Source organism: Crassostrea angulata, chromosome 1 (genome assembly GCF_025612915.1).
Source record: "Crassostrea angulata isolate pt1a10 chromosome 1, ASM2561291v2, whole genome shotgun sequence".
Classification (NCBI taxonomy): Eukaryota; Metazoa; Mollusca; class Bivalvia; order Ostreida; family Ostreidae; genus Magallana; species Magallana angulata.
Window position 1 is genome coordinate 34,894,219 of NC_069111.1, and position 20,257 is coordinate 34,914,475.

A 20,257-nucleotide genomic window follows, 5' to 3' on the forward strand; every position below is an offset into this window, starting at 1 on the left:
GCGTCAGGTAATTTTTATCGATTTCTCCAAGTAAACATTTGTTTGTTAATACTGTCTCCTCACATTCTCTTTCAGTATTTTGTGCATGTATGACGTCATTTATATCAGGATTTGAAAGAAGACGTTGCAGACTTATGTCATCTTCAAATCATGTACACATACTTATGAAAATGCGTACTTTAATTAAAAACATCTTTATTTGGTCGGTCATCCTACGTAACAACTATAATAAATTCATTGTTTACTTTATTCTGTTTCTCATTTGTAAATCCTGCTTTACATATACTTTTGTATATAATTATTCTGCACCTCATGTAACATTATATGTTATGAGTGAAAATAAATGAACTTTAACTTTAGTTCGTATGCTACTAGTATTTTTCACGAAAGAAGTTGCAGATAAAATGGAAAAATCAGTTACAGAATTCGATGTAAATCTTTTCTGCATGCAATATTACGTTGTTCTTAAAGCAGTGAGGAATTTGTATCAACTTTTATAAGACCGTGAAATAAATTTGAAAATGGTTACACAGAAAAATGTGGCGGGTTTCACGCTTTATAAAAGGGAAATCCTCTGTCATGTTGTAAATTTTGAATTTACCGGGTGGCAGTAAATACAAAATTTACAACATGACAACTGTTGTCATGTTGTAAATTTTGTATTTACTGCCACCCGGTAAATTCAAAATTTACGACATGACACCTCTTTGATGCGAAAAACTGCCTCCTGGAAACAAAATTCATTCAATCTTAACATTTAGAGTGAGACAATTGCCTGAAAACTGCCTCTTCCGACTTTTGTTTCAAAGAGGCATATTTTCTAAAAATCTAACTTTTGGGGAAAAAATTTATTTTCGCCTTTGAATTCTTAGAATCATCTGTAAATTTCCCCACTACAACTCATGTCTAGATAAGTCGAGTAGTTGCGCAGTTTAATAGGCTGTAATCGTATATGACATTTTTTATTTGCTTCGAATTCCCTGTTATTTTTAAAATACATATATTTTTTAATTGCATGAAAGGGTAAATTAATGCATAATATACAATGTAGATTGTCTAAGAATTCTAAATAAAAATTCATTGTTATGTTGTAAATTCTGAATTGACCGGGTGATAGTTAATACAAATTTACAACACGACAGTACGTAAAGGTGGAATAACACATCATCACAAAATGGATGACCTCTTATCGAAACAACATTTCGTTTTTTTAAAGGATTTTATTGACGTCAACATGTTACTTATTTCATAGAGGGGTGGATAGAGTGTCGGGCTTGTGATCCGTACATCCAGAGTTTGAATCCCTCAGGGTCTTATGTTGTTACCGGTATTTACTGAATTGAATTGTTTAGATATTCATTTTTATTCAAAAGCTGCAATTTTTTAGCTTTTTTGACATATGTACAGTTTATTTATCATTATATTTTTCATAATCAAATCATTTTCTGTTAATTTGAGTGACTTTTTCCAGGTGTGTTATTCCACCTTAAGAAGAAAGAAACCCCTCTCTCTCCTCTCTTCACAAAAGTCAACGGTTTATAAAATTCTTCATTTTACATAAATATGATTTGGAGCAGAGATTTCATATGGTATTTGAATACTATTATAATCGTGGCTCTGACAATTTAAAAAACCCACCCTACTTCGCCGCAGTACTTACATATATGTAACCATATTAATGTCCTTCCTGAACATTTTATTTGATATCTCTAGTGTTATTTATATAAATCTCAATTTACAGATTGGGTCATCTTAAGTAGTATCCGTGATTAAAGGGGCATGGTCATGATTTAAGTCAATTTCTATTTTCTGTTTTTGTTATGTCACCTGAGTAAACTCAGATGACCTGTTGCTTAGGTCACCTGAGTAACCCCAGGTGACCTATTGCTATCCGTTTTCGTCCGTCGTCGGGCGTCGTGCATTAACAAATTACATTTTTAACTTCTTCTTCTTAAAAACTACAGGACTGATTGTTACCATTTTTGGTGTGAGGCATCTCTATGGTTAGAGGAATCTAAATCGTGAAATTCATGGCTCTACCTCCCTCAGGGCGCCACAGGTGGGGCCAAATGTGCCCAAGAAAAAAGCCAAATTTTCAAAAATCTTCTTCTCTACTCCCACACATGCGAGGAAAAAACTGGTTGCATTGTTATGATGTCCATGAAGCCCTCTACCAAAATTGTGAAATTCATGACCCCTGGGTCAAGAGTTCTGGCTCTAGGGTGGGACCAATATGGCCATATAGTAAAAATGTATTGAATCTTAGAAAATCTTCTTCTCTACTCCAATATATTTTTGTTAAAAACTAAATGCATGATTATAATGTCCATGAAGCCCTGTACCTCAATTGTGCAATTCATGACCCCTGGGTCAGGGGTTCAGGCTCTAGGGTGGGGCCAATATGGCCAGATATCTAAAATATATTAAATCTTAGAAAATCTTCTCTACTTCCATATATATTTGTTAAAAACTAAATGCATGATTATGATGTCCATGAAGCCCTCTATCAAAATTGTGAAATTCGTAAACCCTGGGTCAGGGGTTCAGGCTCTAGAGTTGGGCCAATATGGCCATATAGTAAAAAAAACTAAAAATGTATTTAATCTTAGAAAATCTTCTTCTCTACTTCCATATATATTTGTTAAAATGTAAATGCATGATTATGATGTCCATGAGGCCCTCTATCAAAATTGTGATATTCATGACCCCTGGGTCAGGGGTTCAGGCTTTAGGGTGGGGCCAATATGGCCATATAGTAAAAATGCTTTAAATCTTAGAAAATCTTCCTCTCTTCTCCCACACGTATGGGCAAAAAACTGAATACATGGTTATGATGTCCACTAGCTCCTCTACCTAAATTTTGAAATTCATGGCTCCAGGGTCAGGAGTTCAGAACATGGGGGGGGGGGCAATATGGCAATATAGTGTTAATGCATATAATGTTTAAAATTTTTCTTCGCTATTCTCACACATCTGTATTAAAAAACTGACTTATAATTATGTTTACCAGGAAGTCCTTTACTGAAATTTTAATTTTCATGTCCTCTGGAGTATGGGTTTTGACTCTAGGGCAGGGCCAAAATGGATGTATAGGTGTTAATGCATATAATGTTAAAAAATTATCTTCTTTACTCCCACACACCTGATAGGAAAACTGAATTCATGATTTTGTAGATCAGATCTTTAATTTTTTATATATTTATGCCACCCTTTGAAGAAGGGAGGACATATTGCTTTGCTGTTGTCTGTCGGTCGGTCAACCAACAGTTTCCGTTCATTTTCTTCGCAGAGGATAAACATATTGAAATGATGATTTGGTATACAGGTTTATCATGATAATATCTAGGTCAAGTTTGATATTGGGTACGATCGAGGAATTTTCGACAGAGTTATGGCCCTTTGACATAGAAAAATTCCAGTTATTTGCAATTTCCGCTCATTTTCTTTGTGGATGTTTCCAAGGGAAGGGGAATATATATTTCACAAACATCTATTGTTATACCCCCCGGCAAACAAAGTTTGGGGGGGGGGGTATATAGGAATCACCTTGTCTGTCCGTCTGTCCGTCCGTCTGTCTGTGCAATCGTGTCCGGTCCATATCTTTTTTATGGAGAAACATTGGAAATTCTTACTTTACACAAAAATTGCTTATGACCTAAGGGTGTGTCATGACCTTGACCCAAGGTCATTCGGGCAAGGTCAAGGGAAGAAAAAATGCCAAATTCGTGTCCGGTCCATATCTTTCTTATGGAGAATCATTGGAAGTTCTTACTTTACACAAAGATTGCTTATGACCAAAGGTTGTGTCATTACCTTGAGCCAAGGTCATTTGGGTAAGGGCAAGGTCACTGGCAGAAAAAATGCCAAATTCGTGTCCAGTCCATATCTTTCTTATGGAGAAACACTGGAAGTTCTTACTTCACACCAAGATTGCTTTTGACCAAAGGGTGTGTCATGACCTTGACCCAAGGTCAATTGGGCAAGGGCAAGGTCACTGGCAGAAAAAGTGCAAAATTCGTGTCCAGTCCATATCTTCCTTAGTGAGAAGCATTGAATGTTCTTACTTCACACAAATATTGCTTATGACCAAAGGGTGTGTCATGACCTTGACCCAAGGTCAATTAAGGAAGTTCAAGGTCATTATTTCAAAAATGCTAAATTCTGTGTGTGTCATGTCTTGTATTTATGGAAATATTAAAAGCTAAAATTTGACACAAAGCTTGCTTGTCTCAGGCCACATAAAATCATTTTTAGATTCTCATCCTCGTTTTTCTGAAAATGGCCTGCACCGATAAAATTTTTTTGTGGGGGGAAATTAAATGTGTGGGCAACAATTTCGCAAAAAATCGGGCTCAGTATACCAATAATTCATAATGTTAAAATATTAAATGGCTGCATGACATGTGGATTTCGTTTTATTCAAGTCATGGTTGTTAACAGAAGGATGCAAATGTCCTCATGCATGAACAGTTAAGTTAAAATTAAATGGAATTAAAGGATAGAAATTGGTTGTTTACTCCTTTTAGCATTAATAACAGTTTTAAAAAATAGAGCAGTTGTTATTTATAGTAAATGGACAGTGAAATAGATTCATCCAATATTTTCTATTATAGCAAAAATGATTTTTTTTCTTCGGGGGGTATCAATTGTGAGCTTGCTCACAGTAACTCTAGTTTATTATAGGATTCACAGTTCTTTTTGAAAGATTTCAAGCAGGGAGGTGGTCGTCATTACAAATTTCTAATTTTTCTACTCCAGAATGAAACCTAATTAAATGCATATACGAGACTCCTCGACAAGTTTGTGTATGGGTTATATGCTACTCAGGTGACCGTTAAGGCCAATTTGCCTCTTGTTTATTTTTTATTATTATTATTTACAATGATTTATGGATGCATATCTACTGATCAAATGAAATCCGTAGAGATATAAGCAAGATACAGGGCTCATAATTCTTTGTCATGTAAACAAGGCTCGTGTCCTGTTTTTGTTTACATAGGTTTAATATGCAAGTAAAAAATCATTTTCATGCTGATTTGTCTATCTTCTCATTTATTTTGAGCATAAATAAACACATCCTAACATTTAACATATTTAATTAAGGTTTAAAACTGGAACTTTCACTTCAACATTCGAAATGTAAACAAAAGCTTTGTTTACATAGCAAAGAATTGTTTGCTCTGTAATTCGCTTATACATGTAACTCAACTAATGACAATAAAATTTTGGTTGCCCATTAAAAATGCCCTTTTGAAGAACTGTAAACATTAAAATCGGAAAAATAATTTTTGACCAAAATCGTGACCATACCCCTTTAAAGCATTAGAGCAAAATTCTGTAAAATTAGTCAAGCTTCAATCGCATGAAAATATTCGACTAGTTGTAACTGTAATTAACCGATCCTGCTGACGTTAAAAATCAATGCATTTAAATGTATCAACCCATTAGGTTTTGCATAATATTGGTCATTCGTGTTCTTTTAAGGAAAATATTGATTTTATTGTCATTGTTAATTGCAAAGAAAGTGTACTGTTGCCCATAATTGTGAATTCTAAAAACTGTCTCTAAAATACATGTTTCTGTGTTCCGAATCGTTTTGATATAATTATGTTCTTCAGCCTGCAAATAAATTTTCTTCTTTTCTAATTTCTAACATGGGAAATGTAGTATTAAAACCATAGAAATACATAAACGTTGAGAGCTAGGGGCAAATGTAAGGACGTTATTCAAACCAATACAAAAGAACTTAAAATTAATTTAGTGATCACAACAGCGAGTTAACTCAAACTTGAAACAAAATAAAAGAGACAATACAGAAAATAAATATATTTTATTAAAGTTGACAAGAATATACGTCCTGATAATTCAGAACGTGAACATTCTACTTTTGATATAACACATCATACATTTATTAAACGGTTCATGGGCTGGCCACTTCGGCGAAACCGACTCTGTTGTTTCCCATGTCGAACTCGGTGTAAAATCGACCAATGAAAACATCCCCAAGAATCCATAACGGACCAGCGGGCGGTGGGACGTCTAGACCGATAAAACCGCTCAAACAAATAGTCTGCCCTTGTTGTGAGACCTGATTAATGAATTAGTGGTGTGTTAGAGAAAGAACTACATGCAGTTAGTGATAGTCTAAAGGCACCGTGCAAAGACGATACGGCAGCACACTACAAACGCCGAACACAATTATTGTGCGTAATGAATATAATACTAGACCTCAATCACATGCATGCTACATACCACATTCGCTTACTTAACGTAAAGTAATACTTGCACAATGCTAATGCAGCCGCCAATAAGATTTTACATGTGCATCTGACATCAGTGTCAACAACATGTATATGCCATATAAAGCCGGAGGTTTTTTTTACGTGCAACACAAAATTTGCCAAAATGGTGAAAACGTGTAACATTTTTCATTTGTGTCAGTCATTTTTCTGCAATTTGGAAATAATCTTATAGAAAATAATACAGGATATAATTGTTTGCGATGTAAAAGTGATCGCAGCCCCCCCCCCCCCCCCCCCCCCCCCCCCCCCCCCCCCCCCCCCCCCCCCCCCCCCCGAAGATTAGATCATCATGAAAATAACCAGATATGCGGTAGTACCGGACGACAACAAATGCCTGATCAAAAACATTTCAAATCAATTTCTATCAACGAATGATGCTAGCGGATTGTTTTGTAATAAGATCAACATTGAATGGGTTAAATATTCACACACTCGATGCTACATGTAGCATGCTTGCTATCAAAAATATCCTTCCAGCATCTAAGATATGAGTTTTAGTAAGTGGGTGTAATCATAGATAATAAATCAAAGAGATACATTTTAGTTTTCATATAGAGATATAATGACAGTAATGCATATTGATTTCAGGATACCAATAGTTCCTAATGGAAGCTGTTATGGTTCTGACTTTGAAGTCTTCGAGATTTTTTTTTAAATTAACAAATCAATCGCTAGAGTTCATCATTATATAGGCTATTATTTATTAAACGCTACACATACGCATAGCACTAGTTCTCAAAGAAACCTATGTCGGTTCTTTTTGTTATCAACCATGCAAAAGGGTCTACAAATGAAATCATTAAAGCACACATCCACAAAATAAAAAAAAAAAAACCCACCTACAATGCACGTGCATTCGAGCGTGTCATGGCAAATCATACAAAAAAAGCTACTGTATCCCTTCAGACAATAAACTGGCATAAGTAACAGTATGAATCATGTAATCAATCATTTTACTAACCAAGAGTTTTTATCTCTTGAGCTTGTAAAGATGACTGGTGAAGTTGGCCCTTAATTCCGTATGAACAAATACCAACAATGCAATAACGTCCCCCTCCCTTCCCCCAATCCAAAATAATTTTAAAAATATATATTGTCTGAAGAGACACAAACAACTCTAGTATTGGTATTAACTAATTGAGACTGAAAGAAATGATAGCGAAATCAACTGCTGGTTATTCAAAAGCAAAAAGAAAAAGAAAAAGACAGCCCATTCCAAAATGCTAATTCTCCAGGCATTATTCTAAAAAGCAGAAAAAGTGACGTTAGTATTAGAGGGCAAAGCTATTTGAGACAAAATGATAACAATTCTCCCCTTCATTGTTTTACCTAAACTTATGTTTAATTCATGCTGTTTTCATCAGTAACTGAAAGGGGGCAGAAAATTAAACTAATATTCCAATCTGTATTTCAAAAGACGAGTTTCATAACAAAATGGAATGTTCCTTAATAATCCCAAGATGTAATTCCATGAATTCTGAGATAAAAGTCAAAGATCAATACAGAGGAAATACTACATCCCGGATATAGAAACCCAGATATTTAGCTACTGGTTCGGGCAAAGCCAACTCTGCTATTGCCCATATCGAACTCTGTGTAGAAAGCACCAATGAAAATGTCGCCCAAGATCCACAGAGGGCCGGCTGGAGCAGGAATATCCAGTCCTATGAAACCACTCAGGCAGATTGTTTGACCCATCTCAGATACCTGGAATTACCAGCAAGTCTCATCATAAAACCTTGTTTTTCATAAAATGCTGTGGAATCATTCATATTGAATTCATGGGGGGTTAATTCTGGATTAGTTGGATATACCTTACCCACAAATTAATATTCCAAACAAATCATGAAAAACATTCTTTCAGTGCTATAAATTAAGGACCAAATTTACAAAATTTCATCAGAACAAAACTTTAAAAATTGACAATGAAAATTGATCCCCATAAATTTAATGATTTAGCAGTATAATTGTTTCAAAAAAACAATTGTAATAATCTGTGGAAATGATGAACCTAAAATCTTATTTGTTGAGAAAATCATTTAAAATTCTACATGGTGTTCATGCTTCAATAAATGAATATTGACCAAGTTGTGATTGCATATACATCATTTGAAATAACAATTTGCCCATAAATTTTATCCAAAATGTCCCTGTCCTTTTACTAGGTAATCTTACACAGTTATCTCTATGTCAGCGCCTTCATCTATGATATATCACACAAAAAGAGATAAATATATCAGTGAAGATTACAACTGTCTGACACAATTCAAACAAAGTTAAGGTCACCATCATTATTCGACTGATAACTGATGATTTAAGAGGTCGCTTCATTCATTATAGACCACACAATCTGTAATCATTGATTATCAAAGAAAAAGATAGTGAATCACATGCGCAACTTGTCTATATTAAATGGAGTACTTTCCTAATGAACAGCTGCATCATTGATTCACGGGGATCAGAGAAAAGGTCTTGTTTCTATTTTTTATAATACTTACAGTTAGTATATAATCTTTGCCCTGGAGGGTGAAGTCTTTTCCGTTCAGTGTAAAGCTCACTGGAGGCAAGCTTCCAATTTTAGAACAGTCCACAGTGTACTGTGAACAGAACACACAAATATTTACACATCACAATATCATAGCAATACGAATTCAACAAATTGTAGAATTCAAGACAAATTCCACCATACAATTTTATAATCAAACCAATCTTTTAAAGTCAATTAGAGAAAAAGAAATAAGAATTCTTGTAGTTAACTCATTCATGAATTAATTATAAAGACAGAGTGCATTTCATATAAGTTAAGTAAGGTAACTCTTGTTATATAGTCACCATTCAGATGTATTACCTCCCCTGCAGCAAATGGTTTAGCTCCAATCATGGCATTGAGAGACTTGACTTCCGTGGATGGACCAGCCAGAAGAGAAGTTCCAGTATCAGCAATGGCGTTACAACCTCCAGAGCAGTATTTTGATGCCTTTCCATTGACTTTAACTCTATAATTTGGAAAACAGAAAATTCCAGTGTGTGCCAAGAAGGTCTATACAGCCCAGGATGAAATTACTTTGGTACAACAAAAACAGACTGCGGCAGATTTATAGTATTGCTCTAGTATGTCGACAGCAAAGACAATGGTGAGTCTATCTTTAGCAAGACTTCGGGGAAGTTCCTTGTATATTCACACAGCTGTCATCCTAACACTCAGTGTAAATATTCAACTTCAATAAACAATACCCACCCATCCATTTTGAACTGCCAGTATCCTTTGCGGGTTACGTTAACGTAGGTGAAGTTTCCGGAGTAGTACTTGGGGTCACTTCCTCCCAAAATCAACTCTCCTCCTGGCGTTCCAGTTGGATTTCTGAAATTTTTACATCAATATATGAAAAAACATGTACGGTATGTGAAATAAGTTAATACTATAAATTTAAGGATTTTAGTACTGTATACAGAGAAATTTATATCTCTATTTTATTTTCGCCCCTTTTGCTTTTGTTGTCAATGGAAAAATCCAAAACAATTTCAAAATTGCTGTGTTGATTAGAATGATCAAGTATTTATTATTAACTGCATGCGTTGCTGGGGGAATTCAAAACTGGACTAAACCATTTACAAGTGTAAAAATAGAAAGATGGGGCAAAAATAACCCAGTATCACTGTACATCACTGTATCAATAAAACTTCATACAGTTAAACTTCAATATCTCGAACACTGAAATCTCGAATACAATGGATATGTCGAAGTGATTTGTAAGTCCCAACTACTTATTTTTAAGTATTCTTCTCTCGATATCTCGAATACTTTGATATCTCGAAGTTTTTAAACAGTCCCATCTAGTTCGAGATAACGAAGTTTGACTGTAATTACATTGTGTACTAGCTAGTTGATGAGTCAGGTGAAAATTGTATAAAGATATTTCTCCATGCCTAAAATCCATTCTAGTGAATAAAATGCAATGTGTATATATCCAATGACAAATAAATGACAAATAAATAAGTCAATAATAAAATAATTAAATTTTATTAAGTTAAAAGTAAGGTACTTGTGGGTGAATGTGAGGTCAATTATAAGACTGTATGATGGATCTTTTAATGTAAATATCTTACCTATCCAGGTAAAAAGAAAAGATAGGTGCTGGGACAAGTTTTTGTGCTACCATGTTGTTGAAAACTGGTGTAACACCCTTTACAGATATTTCGGGGAAGCCCATTCCCAGAATTCCATCAAACTTGGCAGCAACAAATGTGATTCCGGGCTGTTCTGTGGCCTCGGCAAATGTCTGGTCCTTGACCTTGATATCTCCTACCTACAAGGGAGATGTAAAGATTGTAAAATATCACAAGGTACATGTACACGTGTATGTTCTTTGTGTATAACACAGATACTTTCAATCAACAATTATAATGGTCAGAATTGTTTAGTAAAGCTTAAAATCAACTTTATTTGACTGTATATATTTCATTTATTGTGAATTTCAAAAAAAAGGAATCTATCATCTATATATCGCATTCTGTCAATTCTACATCGACATTTAATCATAGTTATTGAATATACATGTACAACTGAAACATTTATATGCATTAAAAATAATTTATTGCTTTATAAAAAAGATGATCTTAAATCCAGGTTACAATTAAGTGATGCATCAATGACACAGAGTGTGAGGGTAAAGTCATTCAAACATCTTGATGATTCAGATAAAAGCATTCCTTTAGTTTTCATGTCATGACACAGTCCTTTATCAATTTTATCAATTCTTATCTCGATAACTATAGGACATTGTGTCCTTTGAGCAATTAAGAAATCGTACTTTAAATTTACTTTAACACTCTTGGCTGATAATGCATGGAACAAAGTTTTAAGTTCAAAGAAAATGTGAAAACTTCGAGAAAAAAAAGAGAGAATTACTAGGCCTAATACTAATATCAATGTGGTGATTTATAAGTTAACCAAGCTCTACACATAGATGTTGATTATCATACAAAAAGGGATTTAAAAATTTGTCTAGAAGTAGTTAAAAGATTTTTGCCATCTGACCAGAAAAAATGTTTTTATATCCATGATCATGTCTTGGGTGATCCTTTATTTAATTTGATTCCCTTATTGTTGTATAAGTGAAAGAGCATTTCCCAATATGATCAAGACCTAGTGTCCTTCAAAGACTGAATAAAATGTCCTGTTAACAGAGCATCATACAGGATCTTTAAAATGCAGGTTATATTTCTATTCATTTGATGCTTCTTTGTATATCAAATTAAATTTTAAAGAGGCCATCAACTCAGTCATTTCTGAGTCAAGCAGCTCTACATGTGCAAAAAAAAAAGGATATCCCTCCTTAAGTACTAAACAAGGTGTTTGATCCATATGAGGCGTGTGCAAACATATATGTTTCTGCAGTCAACCATATTTAATACATGTATTTACATAATAAAATATTGTTGTAATGTTAAAAATTTGCATGCCAACAATTCTTGTAAAGTTTAATGATCCAAAAACTATGTGCTTACATGATAATTAATCAATTGTTTAAACTATTTATTCTTGGAAAGTTAATTCAAATTATAAGGTATTACTTATATAAATTGGTTTATCTATATACCCTCATCCATAATTTCAAGGACCCTACCGTAACAGTATCAGTGCTGAGGAAACCCTTCAGACTTCCTGTTCCGTAGCGGATCTCGAAATCAGTTCCATTGGCTTTGTAGGTTGATGACTTTGTGCTGTCATATTTATTGTGCAATACTGAAACAAAATGCAGATATCTGTTTCATTTCAATACATGATCTATACCATCTCCTGCTACCTAATATCAGTTATTACAATGTAATAAATTCTGAAACTGTTGTGTCATTGTTTTCATAAATTTCATTCTTAAAAATAAAATGTTTTTCCAAATACCAAAATACTTACAGCATGCAATATCTGACAGTTTACATTTCTTTGATGGAACCCAAAGATTTGATGAGCCGGTGTCAAAGATCACTTTGAAGTTCTGGGGAGGAGTTCCAATAGATATTGGTCCATAGTATTGAGCCTGTTGATGAAATTTAAAAACTACAATCTACAGTACTTTTTACAATTCAAATGAATGTGAAAAATATATTTATACTTAAATGTATTTCTGAAATGTATGGAAATCAAGTAATCGTCTCAGTAAATTTCAACAAACTGGGAAGAATTGATCCTATAATCTTAAGATAATAAACCTTCAAGTCCTTTGCATCTATATCATCAGGTAATTATGCATGATATTGTAAAGGAATTTATCATTTGACTAAACGACTGAGCTTGCATTACAAAAAATACATGTACATGTAACTATGGTAAAGTGTAAATAAATAAGGAATAAAGCCTTACATCCATATAATTTGACAGAGGTTCAGGCTCTGGTCCGGTCTCATATCGATTGTACTTCCTCTTTAGATATTCAGCTGTAGTTCCTCTCTCCAAAAGAGTCTCTCTTACTGTTTTATCTATCTTGTGGAGCTTTATTCTAAAAAATAAGTGCAGAGCACTGTCTAGTGATGGTGCAATCAATTAAATTTATTAATTGCTATACAAAATCAGGAGACACACTAACTGGTTTTCAATTACATACCAATAATCAGTTCTAATTTAAGCACTTTAATATTGATAAAAAGTACCTTTTTTAAATTGGTAAAGAATTAGAGGATGTTTCAATAATTCTAACTTTGGGCATTGTTCTGGAGAAGAACAAGTTAAATTTTCAAATGACTTATCTGTGCCTTTCATTGTGCATACTCTGTTTTAATTATGTCAATTCCATGCAGAACCAAAAAAGGTAATAATTCAAGATAAAGATTTACCAAAACATTCTTAATTTTCAATGTGCAATTCAATTCAATTTTGATGAATAATTGATGACTCTTGGGGCCGAGAGGAAAAATGTACAATATATACTTTTGTTATACTTTCATGTTAAATACTGAAATCTGATTGGTTAAGACGCAGTTAATAATATTTACTATTACCCTCAGCGTTAGCAACGCACTTGGCAACGGGTAACATTAAAAAATGTTACATGCGCGAAAATTATGCGCGTACGGTTCGCTGTAGAATTCACGTTATTCCTATATAAAAGCAGTAAAATTTTCTTAAAAATTTTAAAAAAGACATTCAGTATAACAAAATGAATAGTGCCTGTTTGGGAGGATAGCATGAAATTGACACCCCTTGAAAACCATTGTCAACCTCCGCTTCGTGTCGGTTGACAATGGTTTTCTCGGGTGTCAATTTCAACTGTTACCCTCCCAAACAGGCACTATTTATATAATAATGCACAATAAACACATTTAAACACAGGAAGGACAGAGTTGTATGATTGAAAAAAAGCAGACATAGACATCAGCATACATGTATATATATTCATACATTCATATATGCATGTACATGTACTATTGTGAATGAACACTGCAACTGTACTCATCAATGGCAATCTCTCATGGTCATAAAGATATAAATACTAGTTTGGCTATTAGAGGTAATTAATCAATCATACAGCTCTGGTACAGTGCTGTGCCTTCTGAAAATTAGATTACCTTTCTTTGTTACAAATACCATAAATACTATTAATTTATAACTACCCAATTGATATTACCTTAGAACTTTAAGTACTATGTATATTGCCAAAATAATAAGACAATGGGGAGCAAGGCACACTTAAGGGTCAATGTACTCAACAACTGTTAAAAATTGCTGTACTTCTAAAGATGTTAACTTTATACTGCCCATAAACATAGTAAATTTGACAATGTGTACACATGTATGGTAATAAGAATGGTTCAAAGCACTGTACTCACATTAATATAAAAGGATATCAGAACATGATCCCATTTTGCAGAAAATTGAAATTGATACACTAATCCAACCATAAAGGAGCATAAATTCTTAGTACATGTATCTTACAAAAAAACTTACATATTTTAAAATCATGTGTTTCCAGGGATAACCATATACTAGCTGCTCTCAGCAAAGTTTGGTGATACTAAAAATGTTGCACTTACTGTATATCTTGTCATAAGAGATATAAGTACAAAATTGTTAGTCTCAACAAATCTCCCTGAAATTTGAGAACTCCATTTACTCGGGTCAAGTGGTTAATGTACAGTAAATCATCAAGTAGATAGTGTTAAAATTTTAAATTTTAAATAACTCAAACATACGTAACAGAATAGTCCAACCTTTTTCAATCTATGCAAGACTAGCTACATGTACATATAGCAATAAGAGGTGTCAGATATTTAATGATTTCAGGAAAGAGACATTTATAATTACAGTCAACATTTAATGTTAACAGGATTTGTGCATGGGTCGAGTTATCATCATGTTCATATTTCTGATTTTAAAACTTCTAAGATTTTAAGTTCCTTCTGGATTTGTCACTCTACGGCTTTTTCCGCCTAGATGGACAATAACGGCTCGATCGAGCACTTAATAAGCATTTGAAGTTCAATAATATTGGATAAAGCTGCAAAGTTCTCAGTTTATCGAGAAAACTTGGGTTGACAAACTGAGAGAGATCCAACACTTGCCTAGCACTTGTTTACGATGCGCAAAAGTATGGATCTGACGCTTTCCAACCGATATGGGGAGGGGGGGTCATAGTAACGTTACGCGACACAGAGGACAGGGTGCTTTGTTTGCAACGAATGCTGTTCATCGTATAAATGCAAGAAAAAGGCTTTGAAGATACTCATAGGATATTATGCTTACCTTTGAAAGGCAGAGACATATGCTGCAACAAAAAGTAGGATGGAGATCCTCAGAAACGACTTCATCTTGATGTACACCGGCGAAACACTGCTGCAGTTACTGAGTTAGACAAAAACAGTCACACGGTGAAAAATCATATGACAAATCACGTGATTTTTACTTTTCATTTAGTTGCCGGTGTCTACTTGTTTCGACGTAGTGTTAGCTGGGTCCAGGGGTCAAGAGACGCTAGATGTGCGTAGATTAATATTACATCACAGGGGCATCGTATCCGCTCTACACTCTATGACAGTAGAGTGGATACGATGCCCCTGTGCTTTTAATAGCATGATAGCGAATGACAGATTTTGTGTATAATCAAGATTGTGTGGCATTTCAATATGATCAAGAAACGTTTAGGAAGCCAATCAGACAGAGAGAAAAGCGCGTGTTCGAGGAAAATAATGTACATGTTTCTCAGTATAGGTTTAAGGAAAATGTGGATGTAATTATAATAATGGTATTATGGAAATGTTTCAACGCTTGTCATCTTTTTGTTTTTCTGACAAATTCAAAGTTCAACATTTTTTCTATCAAAATATGCATGATTACAAGTAGTCATAAAGTATATTTTTATTAAATTGTTAGATTTAAAATATATCAAAAAAAATTTTAAACGGTGTTTATTAATTTTCATTGTTTGAACACTACAGCTAGCTTCCTCCAGATATCCAAAACACACTTCGAGACAATATATTATGAATAGTAAATACATGTAGTGTATAATGCTATGATTCTGAGTTCATCCCCTCCCCCTTTCGACTTGTCGTTTCCTTCGGCGTAACATTTATCACTGGGATTTGAACCATATAAGGACAATATCAACGTAATACAATATTTCTCATTAATGATGCGTGCATTTATAATATAATATATATATGTATTGTATTGTACTGTTTATTTGCTATAAAATTCACTTGAACTATAAGCAGTTGTAACATAGGCCTACTTACTCAAACAATAAAATGCTTTCTTTGGTGAATCATTCGGGATATGAAGGTAGTGACATTGCAGAAAAAATACATAACCCGCGTTAGCGCGTTATGTAAAATTTTTTCTGCAATTATCACTACCTTCATAACCCGAATGAATCATCAAAGAAAGCATTTTATAGTATAATAAACACCTTACGCTAGTAGATCTATACTTTATCTAAGCAGAACACGCATCACCATGTCATTATCAACGTTAAACAATATATTACGGGGCGCTCTCTCCTGTACAGGACTAATACTGGGCCAACCCTGAGCTTATTCTCTTGTTGTTGGACCCAGCCTCATGAAACCTCCAACAGTTGTTGAACATTCATCTTTCTCTTTGGTTCACAACATAGAGACTATTACAAAACATGTACACATTTACACTTTATGCGTGAGTAGAGGAAAAAAAATGAACAATTATAATGGTGCTGTACAACATATACACTGTATATGAAGTTTAAATCTACATTTTTTACGTAGATAAATATATAGGAATTAATAACCAGGAGGTCAAGCCAACACTCGATTAAGTTTTCAGACTTCTATCTAGAATTTACATGGAATTAACTTTTACGTGAGTTTGGTATGTGCATCAGCACCGAAGGTCTGATTCCAACTGACTATAATTTACAAATCAAAATCATATGAAGAGAACAATGGAATAACACAATGAAGGATTAACACAATACGTACAGATGTAAGGAAATCAATTATCAAACAGCTATTGAGTAGCAGCATGTACATAAAGAATTAATAAGATGAAAGATGAAGTGTCAATAAACATTAACAGAATTCAATTAAAAGTTCATCTCTGACTGTGCCTCGGGTGGGATTAAGGCGGCGCGGAATTTAGAAGATTTTTAAAACAGTTGTCGAAATAGGAAAAAAAGTTTTATAGCAATTAACACAGTCCGAAGAAGTTAATTTACATTATAACACCAAGTATTTGGTATCAACTGTGAGACCACTTCATCATATATATTGCGTAATATAAAATTTCTGTTTTAATCGATAATTTCAACCAATTTACGTATAATACTCATAGGTAGACGACCTAACTCCGAATACTTTCAAAATTGTACATGACTGATGTTCACATTGTAGATATGAGTTTTCCATTTTATATACAACTGTCTTCATCAATCATTTAACAATCGCATATTGGATGAATATAATTATATCCATGATCCCAGATGTATATAAAAATAAATGGTTGTAAACAAAATTATACACATGTACTAGTAACTATGAATTCCATTGTTGTTTTTTTTTTTTCATGTTATAATTTTCATTCCGATTAAAATGCAATTGTAATCAAACATCCTTAATTTATCGATTGTTCAAGAGAGTTTTTGTTTTTGTTTTGTGAAATCAATTCAGATCCCTTTTTGAAAACAATTAAACAAATATACGTACATATCTTACATACAGTTTAAGCTCATTCATCAAAAAGAAAAAAAAATATTTTCTCCGTTAGATTTAAAGAAACCATCCTTTAAATAGTGTGGAGTTGAAATAGTCGAGCTTCCTTGTATATTCATATCTCGTAGGCATTCAATTATCAGAGTCATTCCAATTACTCGTTTTCTATGGCATTTTGAATCCGTTGTCAATCGCATTATGTATTATGCAATTCTCTCTTTAATTTGCATTCAATCAGCGACCCAATCAGGTAGATAATATTACGTAATATTTGGACAGGTAAAGTACAAATATATACATGTAGGTATCAAAGAATCCGATGGGGTGCTGGAGCATTGTGTTCCGCTCTGGTAACTAGCTGGATTTGTCACGGGTGTAAAACTAGGTCAACATTAACCCACCTGTGACCTTCTAAATATATATACAAGTGACGGGTTTTATAAGACATACTAAGTCATCGTTTGACCTGTAACCAAGCCCTATTTTTCAGAATATTGAGGGACTCTAACAATGCCAGCAGAAAATCTTAAAGAACCAGGTAAATACAGTTTATTTTTTTTACTTTCAGTTCTCAAGTACTTGTCGTTTATAAAGATTTTAGGGTTAAAATAAGCATAAGGGTTTTATTGAAAAGTAGATTTTTCTGGAATGAGTTTTCTTTTTGATTTTCTAAGACGATATGCCTCCGGTTCAGTTACAAAAACGTAAAAATACTTCAAATCGTGTACAGCATCAAAATATAAGCGTACTTAATAAAAACCATAATTATACGATTCATACATTCTCTGGTATTGGCATTACGTAATAAACAAATGTAAACGAGTGATAAACAGAAATCAACTCCTGTAAACATATAGTATATTGATAATTTATTTTCTAAATATATACTTATCGCCTAGTATAAATATGCATAAGGTCTTAATAACCAGTGTACTAGTACTTTGAAGCAATTATTTATAACACAATTTTTACAATGATAAAAGCGATGAATATTAACCCATTCAAGAAAATGTGACAAACGGGCATTAGCTATCCTCAATGGTTCGTAAGGTGTCCGCATGGCTACTACTGCAATCATTCATCCACCGAATCTCACCTGTGAAATTGTTTACACACAAATTTACACGAAACAATAAATGTTATTACATACATGTATACCGGTAATACTGAAACTCATACACGAAGTCTGTTCATTAAGAAAAGCATCAGTCACAGATGTTGGCTGGGCCAAGCTCTCCGTGAACGTAATATTGCTGAATTCTGCCGGAGATATATATAAATAATTTATGGAAAACTTACTTTATTTACGTTTGCATGCATAAACTTAATAAATCAAGTTTGAAACGAGCCTGCAAAGCAATAAATAGAATTATTCATCAAATTTATGGTCCATATTGTACTAGTAACTGAAACCTCAGTGTACGGAATATTTATTAAGTAATTGTTACATGTACATTTATGTACAATACCTCAAACCGGGGAAATTCCTGACTCAGCTCAAATGTGATCTTTACAGATAAAGACGAGCCTGCCCCGCCACCCCCTTATGAGGAGGTGTGTTCCATGCCGGGGCACCACTCGGTGCCCGTCCACCCCCCTCAGCCTTACGGTAAGGATCATTTAGTCGTTGACGCATGCTTTTAAAATACCTTAACATATACGTAGTGATACTTGTACAACTTACAGTTATGATGCTATACATACAACTCATTTTTGCATATTGAAGACCTGAGCTCCTTTGCTTCACCAAGCGATATGATGGTTACCCCTCATTGTTACCCACCGCCATCTTCTCTGATGCACGGAGCTTACGACTCGCCCCAGCCCTTCATGTATGGGTACCAATCTCAACACCAAGGACCACAACGCCAAGTGTTCACGCCGCATGATTTACAAGTTCTGGCTCGGATGAGAGACCGCCCTGTGGTAAGTAATTTCTTGCATTTTAATCAGAGACATTTATGTCTCCGATTTTAATTTTAAAGTTTGTGTAATTTTAAGTAAGATACATAATAGGTAATAAAAGCTTGAGCAATTTTCAAATGTTTTGCTTGCAGACTCTAATGGCAAGAGTTCCAATGGATTCACAAAGAAGAAAAATATACATCAAGGTTTTCACCCTGGTGGGAATAGTCATCGCCGTCGTTTGTATCATTTGTGCCTTTCAGTGGTATCGTTAACAGATCCACCTCAGTCCCGGGGCAGCATTATTCCAAGAGGAACGGGGTGGGGGGGGGGGGGGGGTATACATGTAGCACTGATTACAACAGGTCTTTTATAAAGTTTTTCTTTCTTTTTTACTCGGGGGGTATTTAGCTACTGGAGATTATGTGATGGATTAAGGATAACTCTCCTAACTGTGATGTAATCACAAACCAAAACTGGTTTGAACCAAAAGGTCATAAACTTTTCACCTTTACAATCATGCTTTAAAAAATACACAGCTTAAATAGATCCTTCAATAATCTGCAACTTTACTCGTTTTATTTTGCCATTCAGCCACTGCGCATAATATAGAACTATTTTGTCATGTTTCCCCATATTGGTGAATTTAATGACTATTTTACATTACCTGTATTAGGGTATTTATAAACACATTGTGATAAATCACCCATGTATCCCTTCATGTTATTAAGTACATGTACATTTCTCCACCAAATACTGCATGTAAACGTATCACATTGGGTGTAGTCAGATTCTTGTATGTATTTTTATATGCGTGTTTTTATTTTATACCATAAATTTCAAATTTCAAATTCAGTCTCAATCTTTATGTG

General features: G+C 34.0%; 2 protein-coding genes across 3 annotated transcripts; one reads left to right on the forward strand and one right to left on the reverse strand.

Annotated features, from left to right (window-relative positions):
• Positions 1-5,815: 5,815 nt before the first annotated feature.
• LOC128188524 (lysosomal aspartic protease-like) lies at positions 5,816-15,196 on the reverse strand. Of its 2 annotated transcripts, none has more exons than XM_052859628.1 (9): positions 15,040-15,196; positions 12,664-12,799; positions 12,217-12,340; positions 11,930-12,048; positions 10,410-10,609; positions 9,541-9,663; positions 9,151-9,298; positions 8,801-8,899; positions 5,816-6,088 (listed from the first exon to the last, which is right to left on the reverse strand). In XM_052859628.1, the coding sequence occupies exons 1-9, from the start codon at positions 15,102-15,104 to the stop codon at positions 5,921-5,923; spliced, it is 1,182 nt and encodes a 393-aa protein (XP_052715588.1). In that variant the 5' UTR covers positions 15,105-15,196; the 3' UTR covers positions 5,816-5,920. The 2 variants fall into 2 exon arrangements, with proteins under 2 accessions (XP_052715588.1, XP_052715596.1); XM_052859636.1 differs by lacking the exon at positions 5,816-6,088 and adding an exon at positions 6,964-8,009.
• A 2,663-nt stretch (positions 15,197-17,859) lies between these two features.
• Positions 17,860-20,236, forward strand: LOC128184374 (uncharacterized). The gene is made up of 4 exons (XM_052853820.1): positions 17,860-18,018; positions 18,997-19,089; positions 19,207-19,406; positions 19,538-20,236. The coding sequence occupies exons 1-4, from the start codon at positions 17,991-17,993 to the stop codon at positions 19,658-19,660; spliced, it is 444 nt and encodes a 147-aa protein (XP_052709780.1). The 5' UTR covers positions 17,860-17,990; the 3' UTR covers positions 19,661-20,236.
• The last annotated feature ends 21 nt before the right edge of the window (positions 20,237-20,257 follow it).